At 42.6% G+C, this 27,621-nt stretch overlaps 1 protein-coding gene across 1 annotated transcript in view; it reads left to right on the top strand.

The window, feature by feature from the left end:
- Positions 1–27,197, top strand: part of LOC137622361 (ras-like protein 1) — a 91,721-nt gene extending 64,524 nt beyond the window's left edge. Inside the window, exons 5-6 of the mRNA XM_068352953.1 lie at positions 17,812–17,972; positions 21,363–27,197. Of these exons, the coding sequence (XP_068209054.1) occupies positions 17,812–17,972; positions 21,363–21,431 (230 nt within the window). The 3' untranslated portion in view covers positions 21,432–27,197. The remainder of the gene's footprint in view (positions 1–17,811; positions 17,973–21,362) is intronic.
- The last annotated feature ends 424 nt before the right edge of the window (positions 27,198–27,621 follow it).

Genomic DNA, 27,621 nt, shown 5'->3' with positions numbered 1-27,621 from the left:
AAGTTGCCAATTAGTCATTTAACCCGTTCTTGCCATACAAACTGGATTTTTAGCTGGCGAATATTTGAGCAGTTTGCGATGTCCTAAATTAATTTGGACATCACAACTTGCACTAACTGTATATATATATATATATATATATATATATATATATATATATATATATATATATATATATATATATTTATATATATTTATATATTCCCCTGCACGTGGAACAAAGGGAATGCGGGTCCACTTCTGGTTTAGAGAGGAAAGCCCCACACGACTTTCCTGCTCTAGGACCAGGACAACGACGCACATGCTCCATCGTTCGCACACGAAGGGCCAACACTAACGAGTTACAGAAACCCTGGATAAACGCAAGAGGAACGGACTGAGAACACTTTGCGAAAACGCACTATCGCAGAAAAAACACAAGTCCGTACACTGGGAACACGTGAGATCACAACGCGCCAAAGGATCGAGAGTTTAAGCGAGAGGGTGAGATGTTTCTCATCTCACGACCAAGAACTTAATGAGATCCTGACCCGGGAAAAGCAGTGACCTGCCCTAATCCGGGCCGCAGGACTTATCCTGGCGGCGGGGGTAGAAACTATCGGGAGCGAGATGGGGGGGTAGCGCGGGAAATCTTGGTCGAGGTTGAGAGAGGTCAAGGACCCTCCTAAGGAAGTAATTCTCGGTAAGTATGTTAGGAAAAATAAAAATTACTTAAAATTTTTGATATTTATATATATATATATATATTTTTTTTTTTTGGCTACCCCCCAAAATTGGGGGAAGTGCCTTGGTATACAGTATATATGTGTATATATATATATATATATATATATATATATATATATATATATATATATATATATATATATATATATATATTGATATATACAGTATATATATTTTTTTTTCTTTTCATGAAGGTGTGAATGTTGCTGTTTTTTTTTTTTTTATCACCATGTGTGAAGTTTTCGAGGGTGGAGGAACTGTCTACGATCTCTTCACCCTTGACCTAGAACGCTCCAGCGTTGTACTCGTTTTCACGTATCGGGGTTTTTCCCACCTGGAACTCGCTAATTTTGCTAACCTTAGTTGCTCAGTAGTCTTCTTGACCTTAGATAACTTCGGCATTACTGTAACATTCACGAGAAAGTTAAACGGGCCAAAAATAAACAAACGTGCATCTCACTCTCACGATGTCCATGGAGTCACTGAAGCCTCTATCGATGGTCTTGTTCTTTTCTCTAACAATACTTTCCATCTCTGCCAGACGTACGATATTTCGAAAAAAAAAATCTGAAAAAATCACTGTATACATTATATGCAGAATAAACATACAAAGACAATCCTGTCAAACTCACTCATGCAGACAACGAGTAAGGATGATGTCATCATTCAAAGACTGCTTTATCTTCATTATTTGTAAAACTAATTGGCTGAAGCTTCTGGAGAGCACGTACTGTACGTGTTTCTTCATACGTAGAAACAATAACTCTATTTTCTATTTTTCCAAGTTGTTACTAGTCATTTTAGAGTCAGATTCATTATTGCAGGGGACAAACATTATTGACAAGGAGTTCAACCAGACTAGCAATGTACAGCTAGGTAAACAAAATATTGTATATATTTACATATTAATTGTATAATTACTTTGTTCCATATAATGAATAGATTAACAATTTAGTTATACACTAACAATTTATATTTGAACAAAACACACTATCTCGGATTCTTTGGGTTAGGATAATGATGATTGTATAATATTGTTTAGCTTAGCGACAAATATTAAAGAATTCTACCACAGAAAATTGAAGTGTTGAACGGGTACTATAATTCCTCAGTTTTGAATTATATACATGATTTCACATTTGGCAGGTCAAATAATTACAAAAGGAGATTCCTTGTTTTCCTTCTGTGTAATTTTATTGTCTCATTCAACATTAAACCATTGAGGGTGTAATTAGAATTTATAAAGTTATTCCTGCTGATTAACAGAATTTTATTTTTCATAAAGTACCTCCATAGTGCGGAGTTCTCAAGCCAGAAAATAGTATTTGACCCTTTTACCCCCAAGCTATTTGGAACTTTCCAACCCTTAACCCCCAGGCATTTTCTTTTTCAAGCACATTTTGCTATATATTTTTTTTAAATTGCGATAGCAGCCTTAATTTTCCTCATAGAGAGGTCAGGTTGGTCTCATTATTTTGGGAAATGCCTGAAGTTTCTCAAAGTTATCAAAAATATGCAAAAAATAATGTAAATAACAGTTTTTTGCAAGGATGTACCGGTACGTCCATGTGTGTAAAGGAATGAGTTTTGTGAAACGTACCAGTATGCCCATTGGGGGTGAAAGGGTTGAAGGTTCTAAGCACTGGGTATTTAAATTCTGAATAATTCCTCGTGACGTTACAAACTACGCTAATTGTTATTGGTTATACTTTCGGCGGAGCTGAAATGACGAGCTATTAAAATTTAGTAAGGGTTAACTACCCACACCGCTAGTTAGCGGGTGTAGGGGGGTTAGCTGGGTACCACTCCCTTTCACACACCTGTGATTTGGTCACTTTACATTTGGCTCGGATCGAGAGCGGTTGTTTCCTCTCTCCCTCCTCGCCTATTCTGGAATTCCATTAATTTTTGTCTTTTAACTTACTTTTTCTTATACTTGTATATATATGAAAACATTCTTAATGTTTATGTATATATGTGTTTAGAAATGTGATAAGTTTCCTTTTCAGTGTTTGTGCTGTGTGTGTGATACATATACAACAACGACACTTACGTACATTAGCAAGACCCGCACAGTTCCACTTCGTGGGGAACGACCTCTCCCTCTCTGGTCCATCGGTCTTCCCGTCGGCATATAACCGTTAACTCGGCCACCGCAGGGGAATCGTCATTGCCTGGACCCTCTTCATTCAACTATTGTCTTCGCCTTTTCCTTTTTCCTACGGGAAACATGGATTTCTGAGTGAAGGGAATGTGGCCTCTCAAAGATTGACCACGGTCTTTCTCTTCTCGAGGTTGTTCACCTTTACAACAACAGTGTACTATTGGGGAAGCTCCTTTCCCGTGTGCGGGTTAGGTTGCTCTTCCGATTGTTTGTCGATTATTTTTAGTGAAAATATAATTGTATTTTAACTTTTCAGCTTTTCTCCATGGGGAACACTTCCCTTCAGAGGATCAGTGGTTCTCGCTATTATTGAATATTCTTAGCTGATTTAAATAATCGTAATTCTGTTTTTATTACAGTTACACTGCTTCCCCCTTCTCCCGTGGATGTCGACTGGGGAAGGAAGGGCGCAATACTTAATTTTATGTTGTTCCCTCGGGGTTCCTCTTCGGAGTTCCTCCCTAGGGAATTTGTTAAATAATTAATTTTTTTGTCGGCGCAATACTTATTTTATGTTGTTCCTTCGGAGTTCCTCCCTAGGGAATTTCTGTTAAATAATTAATTTTCTTTTTTTCCCAGTTAACTATGCAGTTTTTATTCGTTCGAATAAGAGTGCCGACGAAGCAGAGTTGTTCTGTTCATGTGTGGGGAATCTGCTGTCACTGCCGTCCCTCAGAGGACGTCGTCGTGGGCGACATCCCTTCGCTTAGAAGTACTCCCGTGACAATATGACCAGCACCTCAGATCATCTTAGAATGCTAAAGGAGGTTTGCCTCCAGGGGTTGGACAACTTCCCTTTTAAGGTAAGTTTCCTCCCCAGGTGTGAGGTTGTTTCTCCCTTCAGAGGGAGAGCTTCCCACATCTTAATAAATTAATTCTCTCCGACTGCTGTTGCTGCCTTCGCCCAGACTTCTCTCCCCCCTTGCTGAGTTTCTCTTCCTTCAGGGGCAGAGCACGGTCTTGGCAAGTCTCTTCTACGAAGTGCTTACCCCTCTCATTCGCGAGAGAGGCCCTCATAGAGACTCCTCTTCGGAGGATCGCTACTGTTAAAGGTCAGCTTGCTGATCCACCGACCCTCAATGGGCGTCTTCTAGTCTCTTCTACGAAGTGTTCACCTCTCTTGTTCGCGAGAGAGGCCACTCATAGAGACTCATCTTTGGAGGATCGCTACTGTTAAAGGTCAGCTTGCTGATCCACCGACCCTCAATGGGCGTCTTCTAGTCTCTTCTACGAAGTGTTCACCTCTCTTGTTCGCGAGAGAGGCCACTCATAGAGACTCATCTTTGGAGGATCGCTACTGTTAAAGGTCAGCTTGCTGATCCACCGGCCCTCATGGGCGTCATCACGGGTGTCTTCAAGTCACTTCTACGAAGTATTCACCTCTCTCGTTCGTGAGAGAGGCCACTCATAGAGACACCTCTTCGGAGGATGAAGCAGACCTACCAGCACAGCAGACCTACCGATCTACCAGCGCAACCTTGCGTTGCAACGTAGTTCTTTGGACTTCGGTCCTGGACTCTAACGCAGATCTTTTTTACGGTCCCCATCGGTGGATGCTCGCCCTTCCAAAGGGCACATCCCAGTTCCTGATCGTCCTGCCAGCTGACCTACCGATCTACCAGTGCAACCTTGCGCTGCAACGTAGTCCTTTGGACTTCGGTCCGGGACTCTAACGCGGACCTTTTTACGGTCCCCATCGGTGGATGCTCGCCCTTCCAAAGGGCACATCCCAGTTCCTGATCGTCCTGCCAACCTACTAGCGCTACCTTCACGCGCGCGCCCCCGCCCACAGTCTTACGTGCGGCAACAGTCTTCCGCGCGCGGGTGCCGATTGTCTCCCGCGCGTGCGCCAACTTTCTTCCGCGTGCGGGCGCCAATGGTCTCCCACGCGTGGGCGCCGGTGGTCTCCCGTGTGTGCACGCCGATGGTCTCCCGCGCCAATGGTTTTCCGCACGCGCGCGCCAGCAGTCTCCACGTAGTACAGTGAACCCTCGTTTATCGCGGTAGATAGGTTCCAGACCCGACCGCGATAGGTGAAAATCCGCGAAGTAGTGACACCATATTTACCTATTTATTTAACATGTATATTCAGACTTTTAAAACCTTCCCTTGTACGTAGTACTGTTAACAAACTACCCTTTAATGTACAGATCACTTAATGCATGTACTACAGTACCCTAAACTAAAACAGGCACAAATATTAAAGGCGATTTTATATCATGCGTTTCCTAAACACGCCAAAAAGCACGATAAAAAATGGCAACCAATGTTTTGTTTACGTTTATCTCTGATCATAATGAAGAAACAAACGCATTTACACATCTGTGTATAGGTTAGTTTTTGCATCGATTATATTGATTATTCAGTACAGTATGTTGATTTTGTTATTACCAATGTTTTACTTAATTTTTCTTAGGACTTCCAAATGAAAAGTTTTTCTTTATGACGCCGCCTGAAACAACGGCGTCAGAAAGTACGCTCAGTAAACAAACGAAGGCATTTAACGCGCATGATGAAAGTGATAAATAATGATATTACAGTAAAAGCTTTTAGAAAATGTTATTACAAATATTATTTACCGTATCTATAAAATCATACATACGTAGCAAAGCAGGAAAACAATTTGAGAGAGAGAGAGAGAGAGAGAGAGAGAGAGAGAGAGAGAGAGAGAGAGAGAGAGAGTTGTTTTACGTACGTAAATGTAAATTTTAAACAAAAAAAATAGCCCCATTTCATATAAAATAGGTTATTACAAATATTTTACTTTATCATATTACAGTAGTCTGTATAATACTGTAAAGTTCAGTACAGTATGTTGTTGTTATATTCGTGGCGATGAAATTCTCACGAAAGAAAAACACGGCATTCATTACAACAGCTGATTCTCTCTCTCTCTCTCTCTCTCTCTCTCTCTCTCTCTCTCTCTCTCTCTCTCTCTCTCTCTCTCTCTCTCTCTCTTCGTGTTATACAATACTTACATATAGATGAAGAAACTAAAATTAGTTTTCTTACTGTCAATTAAATATGAAACGAAAAAATTATGCCGAGTTTACATCCATTTCAATCGTTGCTAAAAATACGGCATCCGATTTCATCAGCAAACCACTATTTTTTGGGAAACATCATTTTATTCTAGAAAATTGCTACTCTTTAAATAGTTAATTGCACATTAAGAAAGCGTGTACTTTTGTTTTTAAATTTCGGGTGTGTTTTAAAAATCGAGTATTGTTGACTTCTTTTTGTTTTACTTTTGGCTGTGATTAGATCAGCTGACGTCTAGCTGCCGCTCTTGAGAGTGTACGAATACACTAACAAAGTATTGTTTATACCATTTCTTAACTTATTCAAACTGTCTACAGTATACAGTTGATATTACATAAGCACCAATGTGTTATAACCTATAAAATGTTTTTGTTTATTACATTTAAAACAACACACACACACACACACTCTCTCTCTCTCTCTCTCTCTCTCTCTGTGGGCTACTTTTCACTACCTCCCATTCCTTACATCTCTCTATCTCTCTAACAAATGATATCTTTGTTGCTCCTCAAAGTTTCATTTATATTGAAAATCAATGATGATTCAATTTTCCTTACTTTCTCTAATCTCGCACCATCGGTCACATCGCGGTATTTTCGAAATTTCCGGAAAATCCGTGATATATGTATATACATGCGTTATGAAAAAAATCCGCGAAGTGGTGAATCCGCGATGGTCGAACTGCGAAGTAGCGAGGGCTCACTGTACTCTCACGCATGCGCGCCAATGCATCCGCCCTTGCGCAACCAGTCACACGCTTCGGCACATTCTAGGGAGAATGCACAAAACTACACAGTGTCTTACTGTGCGCCAGCGTTCTTCTGCACTTTCCTGCGCCCTCCTGCGCAGTTATGGTCTCAGATCCAATGCGCCAGCTCTTGCCAAAGAGTCAGGGCTCACAGATCCAATGTACCAGCTCTTGTCTAAGAGCCATCGCTTGCCTGCTCTCCAGGCAGAAATTGAGGACCAGCATCATCCTGTGTGCCATCGCTCCAGTACTCTCCTATACACTTGCACAATAGTCAGTAAAAAGGAATAAAACTTTTTGGACAGGTCACCATTGCCCCATTCCTCCCCGGAGTCATATAAATATTGCCACCGAGAAAGAAGAATAAGGCTTCACAGAAGGATTCAAGATCCCGAAGATTCCATCCTACAAGGGGAATTGAAACGGGGAATCCTTGGTCCCTGTCTCTTCTGAAGTTTCTTTTTTCCTTGACAGACCACCGTCAGCAAACAGGAAAGCATCAACAGTCTGATCTCTAGATCACTGTTTGCTGATGGCTAGTTCACAGTTTAGTGATCGCTAGGTCGCCGATCACCAGATCGCCAATTGCTAGCTCAATGCTGATCTTTGACCTCTAGTCCCTCCAATGACTAACGATCGCCAATTGCTACCGTTTCCAATCACCAATTGCTAGTCAATAACCAGTCATCAACTTGCTGATCACTAGATCACCGATGGGCAGCTCATCTTTCTTCGATCATTGAACTCGGCTCGCTGATCTCTAACCACCCCATCTTCAGCTTGCTCATCTCTGACCAACTAGAGGGGACCATTATCAGCTTGCTGATCTCTAACTCACCATCGGTTTACAGACTACCGATTCATTGGTCATCGGCAATTTGCCAGCAGTTCGTGACTCGAACTTACTAGTCAACCTCTTCCTTTAGTTTCCTAGATCAGAAGATATACAACATACTTCTCGCTACTGGCCGTTCGCCATCACACTAAAGTGATTGGCAAACGTTCAACAACCCTCATCAACGGCTTGTCGACAGGGAATTACTTGTGAGCACTCTTCAACTGCACAGTAACCACGATACCCAACGGTTAACCATTGATTAACATTCGGCAGATTGATTCTATTCTAAGGAATAGCATCAATCCCATCAGGACGCATGGTAAGGCTAAGCGTTGCCTTCCTTCTGTTAGTTAAAGGAATTCTCTCTCAGAGAAGAATTCTTACACTGGGTATCGCGCCTGATCCTTTACGACATGAGTCAAGACTCCAGCGTTGACAATCTTCCACGCAAAAGGATCTGCAAGGAGCTGTCCCTTTGGGTTGATGTCCACACCATGTTGGAGTTCGAAGAAGGGCTAAGACCTCAGATCTTCATTTGCACACTGGACCTAAAGGACACTTACTCCCAGGTCCAAACCATCCATCTAGGAAGGTTGGAAGATTCAGTCTAGACAAACAAGAAACACCAGTTCAAGGCACTGTGCTTCGGTCTTTCCACTACACCCATCCTGGTTTCATAGGATCGGCTTCTGTCTCCTCTGTCTCGGGATGACTGACTGACTTTAGCAGACTCAGTGGCAACCTTGCATTAACACCGGAACTTCTGAAGTCTTTACCAAGATCCAGTGATCAGGGTAAACCTACAGAAGTCTTCCCTACTTCCCTCCCAGAAGACTGGTGTATATGGGAATGATTCTAGACACCAATCTCCACAAAACCTTTTCGAAACGAGAACGACTCCCATTCCAAGAGACTCGAGTTGGAAAAAGAAGAGAGGAGGGACCATAGTGCTGCACCTCACGACCTCAGCCCTCTGGACAGAACCCGAAAGTACCTTCACTTAAATCTCTTAGGAGATGAAGGCCAACTTTCTGGTCCTTCAGCAGCCTCATCGATTCTTAACAGACCACTCGGTGATGTGATGGACAACACACCACACACCACATAGAGACTCTCATCGACAAGCAAGAAGGAACTTGCTCGTAGCCTCTTGACATCTAACAGTATAAACACTGAGATGGGCCAAAGTCCGTTCGGTACCACTATCAGCCCGCTTCATTCCAGACTGGAAGAACGTGCTTGCCGACAATCTGTGCACAGCATCTCAGATAAGGTATACCGAATGGACTTTGGATCGCCATGTAGCCGACAAAGTCCCGATTTTACAAGGTCCTCGAACTATGGGTCTGTTCGCAACGCTTCTGAATCTCAGGCTGCCGTTGCTCCCCAGCCCTAGACCTCAAGGCTCTCTGGCAACAACGGTGGGCACAACAATGATGTTAACGTCTCGTCCCTGTTTTATCTGGAGAAGGGCACTCAAGAAGGCTAGAACATCGGTCAACCTCTCAAGGACTCTCCTAGCCCCGCTATGGCATTATGCAGAACGGTTTCCAAACCTTTTGCAGCTCCTGAGAGAGTCTCCAAGAGAACCCTCTCCACATCACAGACAACCCACTTCGGCACCTACCACAAGCTATAGCTTTGCTATGATTGTACGCCTGGAGACTACCCAATACCTCTTTGCAAAAAGGTGGTCTAGATATCTGAGGAATTCCTCAGCATCAGTCTACCAGGCAGTATAATGTCTTGTGTGGTTGGTGTCATGTGAAAGTGTGTCTCTCCACTCGATACCTCGATTCTAGCAATAGAGGAATCCTCGAGTATATACAAGAGGAAAAGACCCCCTATTCAGTTCCGACAGGTAAAGATGATCACTCAACCTTGATCCTTCACCTTCAAACTGAAAGAAAGGGACACCCTCTCATCGATAGACTTTTCCTAACCCATACGGACTTACAACTTGCCTTTCCCCAGTCGGAATTGAGACCTTCCTCTCGGAACATGGTTCAAATTCTCCGATCCCTAAAGGGACTTCCTTATGTTCCACTTCACCAAGCAACAAATTTTCTCCTGATTTAAGGACACGATGTTCCTACACACTCGGACAGCAACCATACGAGTCGAGGAACTTCATGGTCTCTCTTTCGACATCGCCCATTATTGAGAAGGGCGAAAGACTGTTCAGTATCGTCCCTGAGTATGTCGCCAGACACAGTCTCCAGAGGTGACGGATCCTACACAAGTCTCAACTCAGTCACCGACGATCCAGATCATCCGTTACTGTACCCAGGCTATCTCTGTTTTCTCTAGTGGGTGCCTCCGTGGCGGATGGATACTCGCCCTGAGGCGACCCGGGTCAGTGTGCGAGAGCATGGACCTAGGTCTCGATCGCCAGTAAGCTTCTGATCGCGGCGCTGTTCACATCTTGCCGCTCTCTCTCTCACATCCCTTCCGACCCTTTGTGTTACCACGTGGTTCCCTCGTGTTTCCCCCGTGTTCCCTTCCCTTTGTGCCACCTTTATCCACATTCTTCCCCAGTGTCTTGTGTTGCTTCGTGTTCCGTGCATTGCGTTATGGATTCCCAGCGCCGTTGCCCCGGGCCTAAGGCCGGTAATTCCTGCGATGTGTGGCTCTCGAGGCCGGAGGTAGATCCGCATACGTTGTGCTCCACGTGCAGGAGCAGTGTGTGTTCCCCGTCGACCATGTGTCTGGAAGGTGCTTCCTGGTCCGAGGTTCAGTGGGCCCTGTACGCCACGAAGAGGAAGAAAGCAGCGAAACAGTCCCCGAGGAAGGTAGGCGCCTCTTCCCCTTTGACTTCTCCGGCCGCCCCGTCGGAGCGGGATTCACCGTCTCCTTCCCCCACCCTGAGTAGGGGACGAGGTAAGTCCGTTGCGGGGAAACGGCCCATTGCTGTTCTCCATGAGTCTGATACTGTTGATGTGGGGGATGCTGTTGTTTCGCAGGCATATGGGGGGGGCCCTGCTGGGAGGGCGGGAGTGTGTTCGGGAGACGAGGCCCTGGGGCCCACTGGGCCCATCTCTACCGAGGACCCGGTGTGGGGGAAGGCCGCTACATCCCCTTCTCCCACCCCGTGGCAAAGCGTTACAGGTACCGCAGCGCCTGGGGTAGACGCAGATAAAGAGAGGCAGCCGACAGTTTCGTCGGGCCCCGACTCCATCTTCTGGACGGCTCCAAGGACACCCTTTAGGTCGGCGATGCGTCAAGAAGAGGAGTTTGAAGGCTGGTTCGCTTCTAGGAAGACCCTACGGACTTCCCCGGCGCCATCGTCGATGCCTCCCCCTGATTTTATGCAGCCCTTCACGCCGATAGGACAACACCAGGACCCAGCATCAGTAATAGAGGACTCAGAGGACTACTCCAGCTCTTCTTCTTCCTCCTCTTCGTCGTCGTACGATTCGTCATCCTCGGAGGACGACGACTTCCGGGAGGGGAGGAGGATACGGAAGAGGTTCCGGAAATCTAAGTCTCGTTCTCGCTCAGGCCGTTCCAGGAAGAAGGCAAAGTCATTGAGGAAGAACAAATGCAGGGGGCCATCCAGGGACAGGTGGGCTCAGGCAGCTTTCCCCCGTAGCGGGTCGATCAGGACACCTGCTGCTCCAGTGTCTGCCTCTTTGGCCACTGGAGCTGTCCCTAGGCCCTTGCCACTCTTGTCAACCGCGCGTCCCGCACACCGGTCCAAGCTCTCGTCTCAGGTCGGCTTTGCCGTCCCGCTGCCCGCCAAGTCACCGGCTCCATCTGCCCAGCGGAGAGAGCTGCTGTGCCGGCCCAGCAGCTCTTCTTGCGGACCCGGTACCACGGCTGCTCACATAAAGCGCCCTGGATACCCGGTGGTACTGCGTGCCCCGCGGCTCTCCCCGAGCGGAGGTAGACCCATGACGGCTACCTCCGTCCCGGTGGCTCAACCCGCGGCGGAGGCAGCCGCCCCATCGTTTCGCCAGGAAGAGGAGGACATAACCTCTCACATGGACCCACCCAGCCTGGCAGAAGGACACGGCGTAGAGGACCAGGTGGTCGGTGGCTTGATTGAGGTCTGGGACTGTACGTCGGATGAGGTATCTTCGTACCGGAAAGTTCTGGCCCTCATAAGGAGTCACCATCGCCTGGACAAGCCCAAACCGTCGACGGAGCAAGCTTGGCTCTCGGGGTTGGGGAGGATGGTAGATAACCCCGTCCAACAGAAACCTTCCTTGACCCTCCCCTTAGCTCCCGACGTCAAGCTCGGTTGGGACCATGTCAACAGATACGTTGCGGGCCAGGTAAACTCCCTCAGAGCCCAGGGGTCTTTCAAGTTACTGCCGGGCTTGAGGACCCAGAAACGTTTCTACGTCCCCGACGGTCAGCACTCAGGGCCCCGTTCGTTAGAGGCAGCAGTGGCCTCCCTTAGCCAAGGCAACACTGAGGATAGGACCGTCTCGGCCCCGGTGTACTTCTCCCTGGCTGAGGCCTCCATGATGGAGGACAAGGCCCAAGACATTGTGAACGTGACTTCATGGCTCGACTGGTGGGCCTGTACGCTGGTGAGTTTCCAGCTGTCTCACGATCTAGCCATTCCAGAGAACCAGGCTCTTCTCCAGGAACTCATATGCTCAGGGGGAAAGGCAATGAAGTTCCTCACTTTCCAGTCCCTCACTCAACAGCCAATTGGATTCTACGGAGGAGGGACACTATCCTCAATAAGCTGTCCCGGAAGCTCCCCGAGCGAGAGGCCAAGTGTCTGAGGAACTCGCCAGTGTGGGGCGAGTCCATCTTCCCCCTGGAAGAGGTAGAGAAAACCATGAAGAGAGTCCAGAAACTAAAGGAAACAGCGGACCCCAGACTCTAAGCCGCGAGACGACCTGCACACATACGAGTGATACCGGAAGGGTCCCACCCGTCGACGTCCCAGCCTAGGTGAGACTCCCCTTCGTCATCCTGGCAGCAGTCGTCTCAGCCCCCCCATAGGGGAAGCTCTACCCCTCAGGCCTCCTTTAGGCCTAAGTACTCCGGCTTTAGGAGAGGCTGTTCGAGCCACGCCTCCAGAAGCAGGTAGGAGGAGAGGCCTCCCTCTCCTGCCGAAGCCTCAGGTAGGGGGATGCCTCAAACAATTTGGCAAGCATGGCGGGACAACGGGACGGACCCATGGTCCGTTGCAGTCCTGAAGGAGGGATACAGGGTACCCTTCCTGGTGGATCCGCCCCCTCTGATCCCCGATCATCGAGCGGAATGGCTGGCACCCAAGGATCCCTTGAAGAAAGCAGCCTTACAAGAGGAGGTGTCAGCCATGCTGAACAAGGGAGCCCTGGAACTAGTGGAGGACCTGTCCCCAGGGTTCTACAGCAAGCTCTTCCTGGTGGAGAAAGCGTCATCGACCTCTCGGCCCTCAACAAGTGTATCAGCAAGACGGATTTCAAAATGGACACCCCGAAGTCAGTGCTAGCAGCCTTGAGGGAAGGGGACTTCATGATGTCCCTGGACCTCAAGGACGCATATTTTCAGATCCATGTCCACCCTTCCAGCAGGAAGTTCCTCAGAGTAAAGGGGGGTTCCCAGTCTCTGCAGTTCAAGACCCTTTGCTTCGGTCTGTCAACGGCTCCTCAGGTGTTCACAAGGGTGTTCGCCACAGTGTCAGCCTGGGCTCACAAGAAGGGCATCTGGCTAGTCCGCTACTTGGACGACTGGTTGCTTCTTTCAGCCTCAGAGGCAGTTTTGAAGGATCAAGGCGTAAAGTTGTTGCAGTTCTGCAGGGACTTGGGAATCACCATCAATATGGATAAGTCACAGTTAGTCACCTCCAACAGAATGACTTACCTAGGGATGGTCCTAGACTCAAGGTTGGGGAAAGCATTCCCCTCCGAGGAGAGGCTCGAGAAGTTGGACCAAGTCCTTCTCCCCTTCTTAACAGGCATTCCCAGGAGAGCCAAGGATTGGCAGAGGCTGATAGGCCACCTAGTATCACTGGAGAAGTTGGTCCCCCGGGGAAGACTCATGCTGAGAGAGGTTCAGTGGAACCTAAAGGAACTCTGGTCCCCGGGGGAGACTCAGCACAGAGTGGTCAGCGTGTCGGAGGAGACAAGAGAGACTTTGAAGGGGTGGTCCAGCAGGGTGAACACTCAAAAGGGCATGCCTTTCGCGACCGCCCCTCCGGAGATGTTGCTCTTCACAGACGCATCAAAAGAAGGGTGGGGAGCTCATCTCCAGGAAGAAACGGCAAAAGATAAGTGGTCTCAGGAGGAGAAGACCTTGCACATAAATGTCCTCGAGTTGTTAGCGGTCCAAAGAGCTTGCATGAGGTTCGCTCATCATCTCCGAGGAAACACTGCAGCCCTCATGTGCAACAACGCCACTGTAGTAGCTTATGTGAAGAATCAAGGGGGCCTCAGGTCAAGGGAACTGTGCGACCTCACGGCAGAGATCCTGGAGTGGGCCGAGAAAGAGCACATCGAGCTGACGGCCAGGTTCATTCCTGGGAAAAAGAACATCTTGGCCGACGGCCACAGCAGGGTAGGTCAAGTGGTAGGCTCGGAATGGTCCCTGCACCCGGAGGTAACCCGGACACTCCTAGGAAAATGGGGGTCCCCAGTGATAGATATGTTCGCCACAAGGATCAACACCCAGATCCCAGCTTTCTGCTCTCCAGTCCCGGATCCTACAGCAGTGTTCGAGGACGCCTTTCAGCACCCATGGGACAATCTCGACGCATACGCCTTTCCCCCTTCGGAACGCTCAGACAGGTCCTCAACAGGGTCAGGTAGTCAAAGAACCTACGGATGACTTTGGTAGCGGCCTGGTGGCCGGAGAGAGAATCGTTCGCAGACCTGAAGGAGTTAGCAATCCTCCCACCGTGGCCGCTGCCAGACAGGGAAGACCTCCATCAGCCCCACTTCGCTAAGTTCCTCGAAAACTCTCGGTCCCTCCGGCTTCACGCGTGGAGGTTATCGAGCGGTTGTTGAGGAAGGAAGGCTACTCATCCGGAACCGCCATGAGGATAACGGGTTATCTTAGGAAGTTATCAGTCGTAGTCTACCTGGCTAAATGGGCTACGTTTGTAAAGTGGTGCACCGCCCAGAAGCTGAGACCGCTGGACGTGTCTTCACGAAATAGCAGACTTCCTTGTTCACCTGAGGGACGACTTAGGAATATCCATCCCGGCGATTAAGGGGGTTCGAGCTGCTCTGGGCCAAGTCTTCCTCCTCAAAGGACTTGATCTCGGAGCTTCCCAGCAGATCTCGATGCTCATAAAGAGTTTCGAACAGTCATGCTCCCCCCGCTCCTCCAGAGTACCGCAATGGGACATAGCCAGGGTCTTCAAGTTCCTTACCAGGCCACCCTTTGAACCGCTCAGGAACATTCTCGATAAAGATCTTACCCTTAAGACGGTCTTCCACCTAGCCCTAGCTTCCGCCAGACGAGTCGGCGAGCTACACGGGCTGTTGTACGAGGTCTCACACTCGAAGGGTTGGAAAGACCTATGTTTTAAGTTCCTCCCGGATTTTGTAGCCAAGACCCAAAATCTGGCCTTCTGGGATCCCAAGTTCGAAGGCTTTTCGGTCCCAGCCATCCCACGTTCGCACAATTCCGAAGACTTGTTGTTGTCCCCGGTCAGGTCGGTCAGAAAGTACTTGGAAAGGACAGCCAGACTTCGCCCGGGGATCAAGAGTCTGTTCGTCTCCACAGGCCCAGTTAAGAAAGCGGTGTCCAGGAACACCATCTCCTTCTGGCTCAGACAGGTCATAAAGAGGGCTTATGACAGCGACGGCTCCACGTTACCAGGTAAACCTCGATCACATGACATTAGGGGTCTCAGCACCTCCTTGGCCTTCGAAAAGAACATGGCAGTGGGACAGATCCTGAAAGCAGGTACTTGGGCCAGACAGTCTACGTTTACCGCCCATTACCTGAAAGACTGTACTAGGAAGTCCCTGGATTCCTTCTCCATCGGACCCGTCATTTCCGCGCTCCAACAGGTTTAAGGTCGAAGCCCCGGGAAGCCCGTGGAAAGTAATTCCAAGCGACACAAGTTCCTCCTTACTACCCCCTTTCCTGCTTCCCCTGTTCCCTTTTTCCCTATCCTCCGCCCATGTGAGAGTTGATCATTGGAGACGCCCATGCTCGGATGAAGATTATAAAGAGGTGAGTTACAGTAGCACTAAATAAGAGGTTTTTTACGTAGTTCTCCCCGAGTCTCCTCTCCCGTTTTTGTGGTCAGTCAGAACCTAGCCTCCTATCTAGGTTCTATCAGATAGTTTCATTTCGGGTCTCCCAGCCTGTAAGAGCACTCCCTCCTCCTAAGGTATAATTCTCCTAAGAAAGTAGTTCGAGGTAAGTACTCCGTGCTGGAACAAATCACAAATTTTAAGTAATTTGTATTTTTCCTAACAGTACTTACCTCGAACTACTTTCGGGTTATGGCCCGCCCAGCCTGCCCCGAGTGTCTTAGGATTTTGAATGTATAGTTACCAAAAGCTTACTGACGATCGAGACCTAGGTCCATGCTCTCACACACTGACCCGGGTCGCCTCAGGGCGAGTATCCATCCGCCACGGAGGCACCCACTAGGGAAAACGGAGATAGGGGAAACTACCCAAAAATCTGGTCAGTAGGAGGAGAATCCCAGATACTCCTAAGAAAGTAGTTCAAGGTAAGTACTGTTAGGAAAAATACAAATTACTTAAAATTTGTGATTTTTCCTAACTATTACAAACCTTAGCTATTTATACAAACTTGCCCGCCATCACTATCCCCCTTGAAGTCCTACCTCCAAGTAAAGTGACTAAATCACAGGTACGTGAATGGGAGTGGTAGCAAGCTACCCCCCTCTACCCCCGCTAACTAGCGGTGTGGGTAGTTAGCCCTCGCTAAAATTTAATGGCTCGTCATTTCAACTCCGCCGAAAGTATAACCCCTAATAAATAGCTAATGTTTGTAAAGCTAGGAAAAATACAAATTATCTATGAATTTGTCATGTAATTACAGCATTGAAATAGTGTGACATGTGGTATTCTTTAGTTGATGTACCAATTCAACAACAAAGTCTGGTAATAAAGCACTCCTCTGGTTTTCAATATTTAGATATATATGAATTCACCATTAAAACATCAGTTATGTAAAAGAATATTCCAGACTGTGTCTCCGATGTTATCGATATGTGCCACAGGATTACGGTATTTAGAAGGGTGGAATAAATTGGGAGCAAAATCGTGCCCTTGAGAACTTCTACGACTAATTTGGCCTTTGTTATGAGGGGCATCAAAGGGATTTTGACGTAGGAAAAATCTATTTTTGGGTGAGATAGCCTTGTTGTCCTGATGGAAGTTCCTTCTGGCAACTTTCTACAGTATAATATTTCTGCGAATGATATTACAAGAGAATTACCGTCAGGTATCACGGGGTTCCATCCCCCGGAAACGACTATCCAAAGATATCGTGTATAATCAGGGACGTATCCTAAGATAACCATAGATATCTGCACCCCAAACAGACTTTACCCAGTCTAATCCACTAAGGGGTGGGATAAGTAAGGAGCTGTTATACATCCTATCACCTTCTGGTGCTCCTATACGATCCCGCTTCACCTTTCCTTTGTACGCAGCTGGTGGCTACAGAGCGGTTGATTTTTGTGGGCGCTCTGTTCACTGTTTTAGATTTGTCATACCTCTCTTTACGAAAGAATATGCTTAGAAAATTTTCAAGCTGCGAAACGAGATGTGAATATTTTTATGATCCATTTTGTGAAAAAATTTTCGTTTTAAGAAAAGAGATTTGCCAGCCCAGGCCAAGAATAAGATAGGCACCTAATAAAAAAAGTTGAAGAAAATGTGTTTAGACAATAGAAAATGTAGCTGTAGTCTCTAACAGGGGTAACTATAATAGTACAGTCCATATGGTACTGTATATTTTGTATATGTACAGTGTTGTACTGTATGTATTGTATTATTTTCCATTTATTATTACATTATATTGTAATAAAAACTTAATTTACAGGTATTAACAGTTAGGTTAGGTATATTGAATGGTTCAAATGTATTTGGCTGTACAGTATTTCATTGTGGTTATACTGTTGCTTTATTATAAGGTTTAATGTGGTGTTTTGTAGGGTTTGGAGCGAATTAGGCAATTTGCATGTGAAATGTGATTCACAATATGAAAAAATCACTTAATGAAAGCCACTCCAGAACGAATTAATTTTGTGTTGTGAGGCATTACTGTATGTTTTTTCACAAGTTGGTAAAGAATGAATTCATCGTACTATATCTTTTTTTTTTTGTATGGTTCCTAAGTACTTTTATTTTTCAGTGGTGGGGAATAAGTGTGACCTGCAAGTGCGTGCCATGGACATGCAGCAAGCGCGAGAAGTTGCAAAAAACTACGACATTCCGTTTATCGAGACTTCAGCCAAGACTCGCATGGGAGTTGACGATGCCTTTTACACTTTAGTTAGAGAAATCAGAAAAGATGTAAGTGGTATTACTATGTCTTTTTCCACCGTGGTAGTCAGTGTTGAATGTAGTTGGCTTTGTGCTTACCATTATATGACTAGATTTTGATAGATAAGAGTATGATAGTTGATGAAATATAATCTTTTATGGATGGACTAGTAATTTTAGTTTCAAATAATCCAGGCTTAAAAGACCCAACCCATTGTATGACTAGATTATGGAAGATAAGAGTATGATAATACTGTTGAAAAATGGGATCTTTTTAGAGATAGATTGCCTAACTTTGCTCCAAATAATTCAGGCTTTAAAAACCCAAAATCCTGTTTTCTAATATTTTTGGTTAACAAATTTATTAATTACTTGTCATTTGGTAGGTTGACCTTGAGATTGTCATCATATGATTAGATTTTGTGAGATAAGAGGAAGATAATAGAAGAAATTGGGTCTTTTAGAGATGCATTGCTAAGCTTTGTTTCGAATAACCCATGCTTTAGAAAACCCAAACCCTTTATTTTCATAAATTTTTGGGTAATTAAGTTTAATAATTACTTCTAAAAAAGTCTGATTAAGGGTTATGTCTCCTGTGAACTAAGAGAATTTTTTTTTAGCTCTTGGCAACTAACAGTTTTTGGTCATTGAGAATATTACAAAATTTATATAATTTCTATTTTTCCTAGCTATACAAACCTGAGTCATTTTTATGGGGTTACTGCTAATCATGTCATCTACGAGGGAGGAAGTCTCTGGGATGTTGAGAGGTGAACCCTTCCTCTCAGGAAGATTCAATTGCTATAAGAGATAGCAAGAGATCAACATGTATTGTGGAAGATTGTGTAGCCTGCTTGTAAAGAGGCAAGGCCAAACTTCTGATTCTTGAGTTGAAACCTTCCCTGATACACTTGCTAATAATAATAATACCCTGGAAGTGATTTAAGAAAACCGCCAGGGAACAGAGTACCCAGCTCATAACAAGCAAAGCTGTTCGTTCGGTTCCCAACAGGTAATCTTCGCCAAGGGTGAAGCGGTATGAAAATCAAGTGTTACTTAATTAGAATGGGTAATTTTTTTAGTATAAAAATAGATACCAAAGAAGTTAAGGCACATTTGCTTGCATTGAGGTGAAAACCCTAGGGCTGGCTTCAAGTCCAGCCTTAGTGATCTTTCTAGCCTAGACTGTCAGAGTAATGAAGCCTGGTGTTGGAACTGGTACAGTTGGCCTCATTAATTCCGGTACACTTCATGGGAGACTAAGGAGACAATGGTGTACCGGAATTAATTAAACCAATTGTACGTGTCCTTCGAAAGCTGCCAGTTAGGTCATAGTTGTGCTGTCACCACAATGCCAATTGAGAGGATGTCCAAAGGCTTAAATGTGCCTTCACCAGTTGAAGATTTGTATTAATGTTTGGTTTTGCGGAACGCTGAGGTTGTGTCAAGCCGACATTTATCCCATGCTTGAGGGGTTTCCCTAGTGACCCTTTTCCTGAGGATATATATAGCTCTTGTGACCGTTTTTCTTTATGAAAGAGACCGAGCTCATGAATACATTGTATCAGAGCGTGCAAATGCTCGTAAACAACGTACTTTTGAGGTATAGTTCAGTGGTAATCTCATCTAGATTATATGCTCAATGGAGGTCCTAGTGATGCTTCCCCTGAGGATGCAAAGGTTCTTCTGATAGTGTTATACTTGGGGAGAAAAGGATGTCCCCGACTACCTTCTTCCGCAGTCATCAGCTTTTGGACATAAATGAGGGGGGGGGGGGGGAGCAATATTCCCACCTACTTGTTCTATCAGAAATTCACGCTGGTCTATGAAATAAAACAACTAGTTGTTCGTATGATCAGAAATCTTTTTGAGAGACAATATTGTGAAAGAGTTACCTGGGATCTCCCTAGCCTGAGGCTGGATTATTCATTGGGCCAGAGACAAGACAAGGTGGCAGTTTCTGATGTCTTGTTATTGTTGGGGTCCCTGGCTACTCTTCCTCTGATGATAGTTAGTTTCATGTTATACCTCACTTCACAGGGTGTCCATGTTCATGAAAGGGAACTTTCTTCTGACCATAGGAGAAAATCCTTAGTCCCCTTTTGAAGTGTGAGGAGAAAATTCTTAGTCTCCTCTTGAAGGAGTGTGAGGAGAAAATCCTTAGCCTCCTTTTGAAGGAGTGTGAGGAGAAAATCCTTTGTCTCTTTTTGAAGAAGTGTGAGGAGAAAATCCTTAGTCTCCTCTTGAAGGAGTGTGAGAAGAAAATCCTTAGTCTCCTTTTGAAGGAGTGTGAGGAGAAAATCCTTAGTCTCCTTTTGAAGGGGTGTGAGGAGAAAATCCTTAGTCTCCTTTTGAAGGAGTGTCATAGCATTTTGGTCATCCATAGACATTTGAGAGACAGGTTCGTGACAAGTTATTGATGGAGCGCTCCGACTGTCCCTGGACTTTGGGGGCGCAGGCTTGCAAAAATTTCAGGTATAAACTCCTCAGATCCAGTTCTCACACTAAAAAGAGAATACGATCATCACAGGAAATATTGCCTTCCAGCATTAGGTTTCCGGGGAAGGAGACCCCACCCATAGGCTTGCTACTTGCCTATAAGATAAGGGATAGAGTAAATTGGGGTTCATATTGCTTCCCCGTTGGCAGAGATTACCTCGTGGGAACTGGTTGTTTAACCTTGCCTCGTTGCGAGCTGGCTACAATATTCCCTGGTTGTTCTCCTTGATCTCTTACTGTTGATACTAGTAACTAGTTAAGAGAAAGTCTTAACCTCTTAAGAATCGGAAGTTTAGCCTTGCCTCTTTTTGAGCCGGCCACACTATCCTTTATGAAACTTGATTGATCCTTTGCTATTACTTATAAGCAAATCATACGAAGAGGAAGGATTTACCTCTCAACTCCCCTGAGACTTCCTCCCTCCCAAGGAAGACTCCCAATTATAGTACTCGGAAGTTTATATCCACGTAGGAGTAAACTACAAATTTTACATAATTTGTATTTTTCCTAGCTATACAAATATGAGTCATTTGCCAAAGGTAAATGCCCTGCAAGTCTTTGACCAGGTGAATTTCGTGATGAGATGCTATTAGCAACCTCCCTCTTGCTCCTTGTGAATGCGCTATTTCTACCCAGCTGGAAACATGCCTAATCAATCAAAATTTGGTTGACCGGTCGTAGTAAAGATGATCAGTAGTAACCCCGTTGAGTCAGGTTTGTATAGCTAGGTAAAGTACAAATTATATAAAATTTTTAATATTTCCTTTTCTCACTGGGCTATTTTCCCTGTTGGAGCCCTTGTGCTGATAGCATTCTGCATTTCTAACTAGGGTTGTAGCTTAGATAGTAAAGATGATAATAATAATAATCCATTTCATGTACCATTATAGCTCCTTGAGATAATGTTCTTTTCCATTACAGAGGGAACATAAGAAGAAGAAGAACCATGCAGGACAGTTGAGTCTAAAGAAAAAGTGTATTGTATTTTAAAAAGGACTGTGTTTTGTTCTGCAGACATTCAAAGAATAAGCCTATTAAGGCATGGCCCAGTTTTTTTCATCGCACATAACGCAGGATACTTTTTGTCAGTGCAGTATGATGACACCCAATTCTGCTCTCTTCGTGAAATTTCAGAGAAAGGATCTTGCATGTAGAGTTGTGAAAATTTTTATCAGTGAAATCAAATGAGTAAATAGCAGTTTGGGAAAGATGAAGAAGTTTTTGGAAAAGATGCAGTTGTAATGTTATGCTTCCTTTCATTTTGATTTACAGTATGGGAAGGTTCAGTCTGTGGAATGTTGATTTACTGATGTACAGTACTGTATTTTCTTATCTTGTATAGTTTTCTTAATTTTATCTTGATATTTTGTACTTTTCAGGTCAAACGTTCCCCTATAATTCATCCGACATGTCAGTTCCTAAGCAGTCATTTTATTGTATGTCTTTTTCATTAACTTTCAGAATCCTAATTTTATCTTTCAGTCCTTTGCATTTACCTTCTTACGTAAAAAAGAAAAAAAATGATTCATTACTAATCTATTACTCCTTCTTAAACACACTGCTTTAATGCTCATAAAATAATTTTTAACCATCGATATGATTATACAGATTCAGGAAGTAACCACGAACCTATGAATGTCATATTCCCTCGTCTTATTCTGTGTGCAATTTAGTTTTTTTATATTCAATATCTAAATGTTTTCCTTTTTACAGACTTCCTTAATCTAACACATTGACACCCTAACTATTTAGTATCATAGTATGTATATTAATTAAGTAAAGCACAGGAACTGATGCAGCTCCCAATGAATATATCTTTTCCCCTACCCATAATTTGCATATACGTACATTAGTGTCTTAGATATTTTTGTCATATTTAGTCCTTGCAAAAGATGTTTCCTACAGGAGTATTGAAAATCCCGTACATGTGCACTTTTCTGTAAGACTGTTTAATCTGGAATCGGTCTTTATGTTCGAGCATTTTGGGGTTTTTTTTCCTGGTCTAAGTGTCATTTAAACACCCATTAACTGTATCCATGTATAGCTTGGATAAGGGCATTGTGAACATACAGAGGAAATTCGTCTCGAGTTTGATTTTTAGTTAGTTCAGTATTAATGTCATGATTATGAAGTAGTACCCATGATGTAAAGGCTTGTTAAAAAAAAAGGTTTTATTAGTAGCTAGTCATTTGTAGTATCCCATATCACAGTTTTTATGTTTGATATATGGTGTCCCTTTTTTATTCTATACTGTGTTCCTTGTAGAAGTCAATGCCCCTATGGAATGAATTCTCGTGAAAATATTTTGAAGTGGTGTAAACAACCTACTACATGTCTTTAGAAAGACCTTTTTTTTTTAACACATGCACAAATTCCTTTGGCCAAGGATTGAAAATAGTCAAAAGTATACACAAGAAAACTTAGAAATCTTTCTAAGACAGGCAGTTTTATCTTCCCCACTTCTGGACATTTCAGAGTACGTCACATAAAAGTTTTGCAACTCTACGGCGAAGTTTTTGAAAACGTCTTTGTGGGAAGTATGCTTAATGATGATCTTTATATGGCAACCACATTGTTTGTGGTAGCTTCCTTCTATCTTGTTTGTGTGTGAAAAACAGAAATCCCTTTATAACTAGTGTGATTGTTATGAAGCCTTTTAAATGCAAGTATTAATGTCTGGGTGTTGAACTAGCTATGTCGGCTAGTCCAAATCTAATATTTATTACATCACTGGTGACACTTTTTACTGAAAAGGAAACTTGTGAATGAAGAAGTTTAATAGTTTTTTCATTCTTTGCGGGAAAATATTTGTTTATATTTCAGTCAACAGTCTATCGTGCTAAAGTATGATACCTTTATAGTCTGGAAGTCTTGGCTGGGGGATTAATATGGTCAAGAAGTATAGATAGATAGCATAAAATGCTTTTGTATGTTGAATATTTAGTATTAGATTTTTTTTATAATGTAAAGAAGAAACTCTGGCTAATGAAAAAAATTATGGTAAACATTTTTTTTATAGTACAGACCTTTTGAAAAGAGGGTTTTTTTTTCCAAGAAACATTGCACAAGGTTTATGCAAAGATGATACGGACAAAATAAAGCACAAGAGCAAAAGTCTCGTCAAAGGACTAAACGGAATCTTACGCAAACGTTAAGTATTGTGAATAACAAAGTAATCATTTTGCCTTTTTTGAGTATATCGTTAAAATTTGTTTTTTTATCCTTATGAAATAAGTGCAGCAGAAGTAGTTGGTGTGTATTTATAGAATATTTTCCTTTTTATGGTTAAATTTCTTCTACATACTTGGTTATTCTAAATAGGCAAAGAAAACAATTTTTTTTTATTTCGTAACTTTTGACTTACAACTTGCATGAAAAAATTATTTTTTTTTTAGCTTCCCTTTTAATATTATCGCTGTTACTTTATGTAGGAATTTGGAAGCGAGTATGTTACCTTTGACTTGGCAATCTCTGCTCCTTTTGTCGCAAGTTATAATAATTTCTGGTCCTCGGAAGAGCACTCAACGGTTTATCATCTGGAATGACTGATTGTATGCCCTTTTTTTATCACCGTTTTTAATTTTACTCAGTGTCGGTTTGGAATCCCTATGGTAGTGTTAATTTTTGTGGTTCACTAATTTTTTAACTTTAAGCTCCTTTTTGTTAATTTCCTTACTATAAGTGAAATTTTTTTTTATTAAAGCATGGAAAACTATATTACCTTATGTTCTAACTTCTGAGGTGAACTGTGATACTACCTGTGAAATCTGGGGTACTGTATTCAGACTTGGTTGCCATATGTGTACCTATCTAGGTTCGGTAGTCTCGTTGGTGGAAAACCTAAGATTGCTTGTCAAGTGCTGATATCACGGCAGCTGAAGCATCGCGTCGCTAGTGAAATTCTCGTATTTTCTATCAGGCTCTTAATGTTGAGGCCAGGTCCTAGAAAACTAATTATTGATGGCTTATTATTATCTGATTCAATCTAGCTGAGATATTGATAATGTTTAAATTTAAATTGTTCATGTTCTTAATTTTTTTTTTTTTTATACATGTTAACTAATGTTACAAGCTTTTGAAAAATCTAGGATTCTTCATTGTTACTCTATGTCTATGTCAATTTAATTGGGTGGCTGCTGTTTAATAAAAGTTTCATGCAGGGTGTCTAGAAAGAGGAATTAATTTGTTTTTATTTTCTTGATGCAAATTTTTAATACAAAAAGTTATTGTAAAGCTATTGGGAAACAAGAAGAATTATGGGAGAGGAAGCTCATTATTAAATGATCAAATATTACTGTATTAGGTTTTTTTTTAGTTATTTTTAGCAGCTGCAGATTTACTCATGTTTGATATGAACTTCCAGACTTTGTTATTACAGGCCTTGGTAGCTTGGTGGAAGAGGAGTGGATATGTTACTATAAAGTCTTATGGAGGCAGGTGTACTTTTTAATGCTAGATAAGCAGGATGCACCAAATTAATGAAGTAAGACAGATACTTAGAAAACTGTTAAAACAACTGAAGAGCTTATCGATGACGAGCAGCGCTATTCATAGTTGAATTCATTGAGTAAGAGGGTTCATTCTTTTGCTTAACGGTCATTTCAGAGTCTGGTAGCAGTGGTTCCAGGCGGAATGATAATTTTACACTTTACATTATCCAAATGTGTCTTCCTCGACCCATTTGTGTGGCAGATTGACCTTATTGATATTTCTTCCATGATTAAGTACTTTACCGTCATCATATTTTCCGGACGTACATTTGACTTTTGAGTGGAAAAATATTTGGTGTGTATCATGGTTTTAATGTTCAGGATTTGCCAAGTACAGTAGCAAGATTCATGCATTACAAGTAATAATTGTATCAATATTTTTTTTAGCATTTGTCAGTGGGTTAATGAAATTACTTTTTTTTTTTTTACCCAGAGTCATTGGCTCCTAAGTAGCGCACAAATAAGAGGCCATAACTTTTTTTTTGATAAGTTTTGAGAACATTGGTCAAAAAGATGCAACCACTTTTAAAATATAAAAGGGAAGTATACCCTTAATATCTTGATTTGATGAAGCCTATGTCTTTATAAATTCATTTATAGTTTACTTTAATATACTATCCCTTGTTTAATGCTAAAAGTTAACAAGTTCTCCATTTGATATTTTCAGAACAGGACATCCTGCTTTAAGGAGGCAAAAATCTATTGAAAATTTTAGAATTATATAACGCAAAAAAAAAATCATAAAAATTCTTTTCATTGTATGAGGTCGTTAAATATTGTTGCCGAGTTTATGACAAAGGCTTTCAGCTAAATAATTGACTCAATTTGAATGCAGGTTTGTGTTGTTTACAGGTTGGGTGAATGTGTATCAACAAAGGTCAAAATGGAAGAGTAAAAAGTCAAAATGTAGGAATCGATCTTGTGTTATCTCGATAGTAGAGCCGAGTAGAAAGAATTAGCCAAGTGACATTTGACGACCAGATATTTAGGAAGTAATGTGGTGAAAAAAGTCTCGATGTGAAAAGGGACTTCTTTCTTGTATATTTAAGTTTAGGCTGAACCTTCGTTGCACTACGGAAAGCTTAAGTGTTCATTTACTGAATAATTATTACTGTGTTTCATATATTAGTTTGTATTATTAAGATAAGTTTTTTAAACTAATTTCTTTACGTTGATGTAATTGATTATTTTTAGAAGGAATATAACAGCTTTAATTTCTTTGGAAAATAGTTGTAATTTCATTGTTCACATTAATTTGATTGTTTAGGTGCTTTCGGGATCACCTCGGAGAATCACCCGCATGATAGTTGTGTGTGATATACAAAAATATAAGATAAAAAAACTTGTCATATGCATTTAACCAGTCTTGAATTCCTTCAGCATCATGTTGTGCAATATTTAGTAAATACTGTATGGTTATATAAGTCATTGGAGTTGCCCTTGAATAAATTTTTAAATGCAAAATTCCACCAAGTATTGTGAAAGAATGGAAAATTTGCTACAGATATATTCTGAGCATGAATAGGCGCATCTTTCTTTCTCAACTTCTGGCCTTTTTTCACTTTTTAAGAGGCATTTTTAATGTGAATATATAAGCATAAATTTTTCCTTTTCCGTGTATTAACATTGGATTCAATTTTTTGTCCTAGACTACATATATGTAAGTTTATGGTATTTTGAATTTTTAGGGTTGGAATGTATTAACAGGGGGAGATGTTAATGTGGTTAGGGGCTCTCTTTATTTTAACAAATTTTAAGAAATCGAGAACATTATCAAAGCTAAGGTAATGTTAATCATTAAGGAGTTGGCAGGAATTGCTGGAACATGTCGAGAGGCTGCAAGGAACGGACGATTGTTTCGAACACCGCATTCGGTCCTCTTTTATTTCACCAAAGTTTCGTATGGAAATATTGCATAGGAAAAAATTGGTCCTGTGGAGTGACTAGCTGTCTTTTGAAGTGATGAAACCTTTTTTTATATACAGTATATTGTGATTTTCCAAGTGTCAGCATTCAATGTCAAATGCTCTAATTAGATCATTGAAAAATTAATAGGGTAATTTTTTTATATATGTTTGATATTGTCCTGGTTTTTTATTATTATTTTTTTTAGGGGGTTGAATAGACATAGTTGTGTAATGAAAATCATGAATAGCGTTAGTTTCTATTTGCTTGTTGTATGAGCATTCCATGCGGTAATATATGTGAAGTTAACAGGCGAGAGAAAATTGTATCAGCCTTTTATTCAAGAAATTGCAAATTGCTATGTAATGTTTTACTATTCCTTTTCAAATTTCATTCTGAATCTCAGAACTTACGCTTTCTTCAATTTATGGTTCAAGTACAGAATGTATAATGGTGTTATAATGTGTGTGGTAATTTTTTATAGGAGCATGTGGATGGAGTGACTACCAACAAGAGTTTTGTCATGAAATGACAAACATTACCATTTAGTGTTTACTACATCACTTCTGTCGGCTACAGGTATCCTTTTGAGACTATTGGTTTTAGATCAATTGCTATTCAGAATATTCAAAAAGTTCTAGTGGAAAATACTATAATGACCATTTAATTTATAAAGTATGTTTTCAGATAATGGAATAGCCTTTTTATGATAAATGTAAACAAAACAAAATTGAGACTAACTATTACAGTAGATAAATAACAATGAAGTCCAGGTCAATTTTTTC

This window comes from Palaemon carinicauda, chromosome 29, assembly GCF_036898095.1.
Source record: "Palaemon carinicauda isolate YSFRI2023 chromosome 29, ASM3689809v2, whole genome shotgun sequence".
In the NCBI taxonomy this organism is placed as follows: domain Eukaryota; kingdom Metazoa; phylum Arthropoda; class Malacostraca; order Decapoda; family Palaemonidae; genus Palaemon; species Palaemon carinicauda.
Note: the sequence above shows the minus strand (reverse complement) of the source record. Positions and strands in the feature narration are given on the sequence as shown.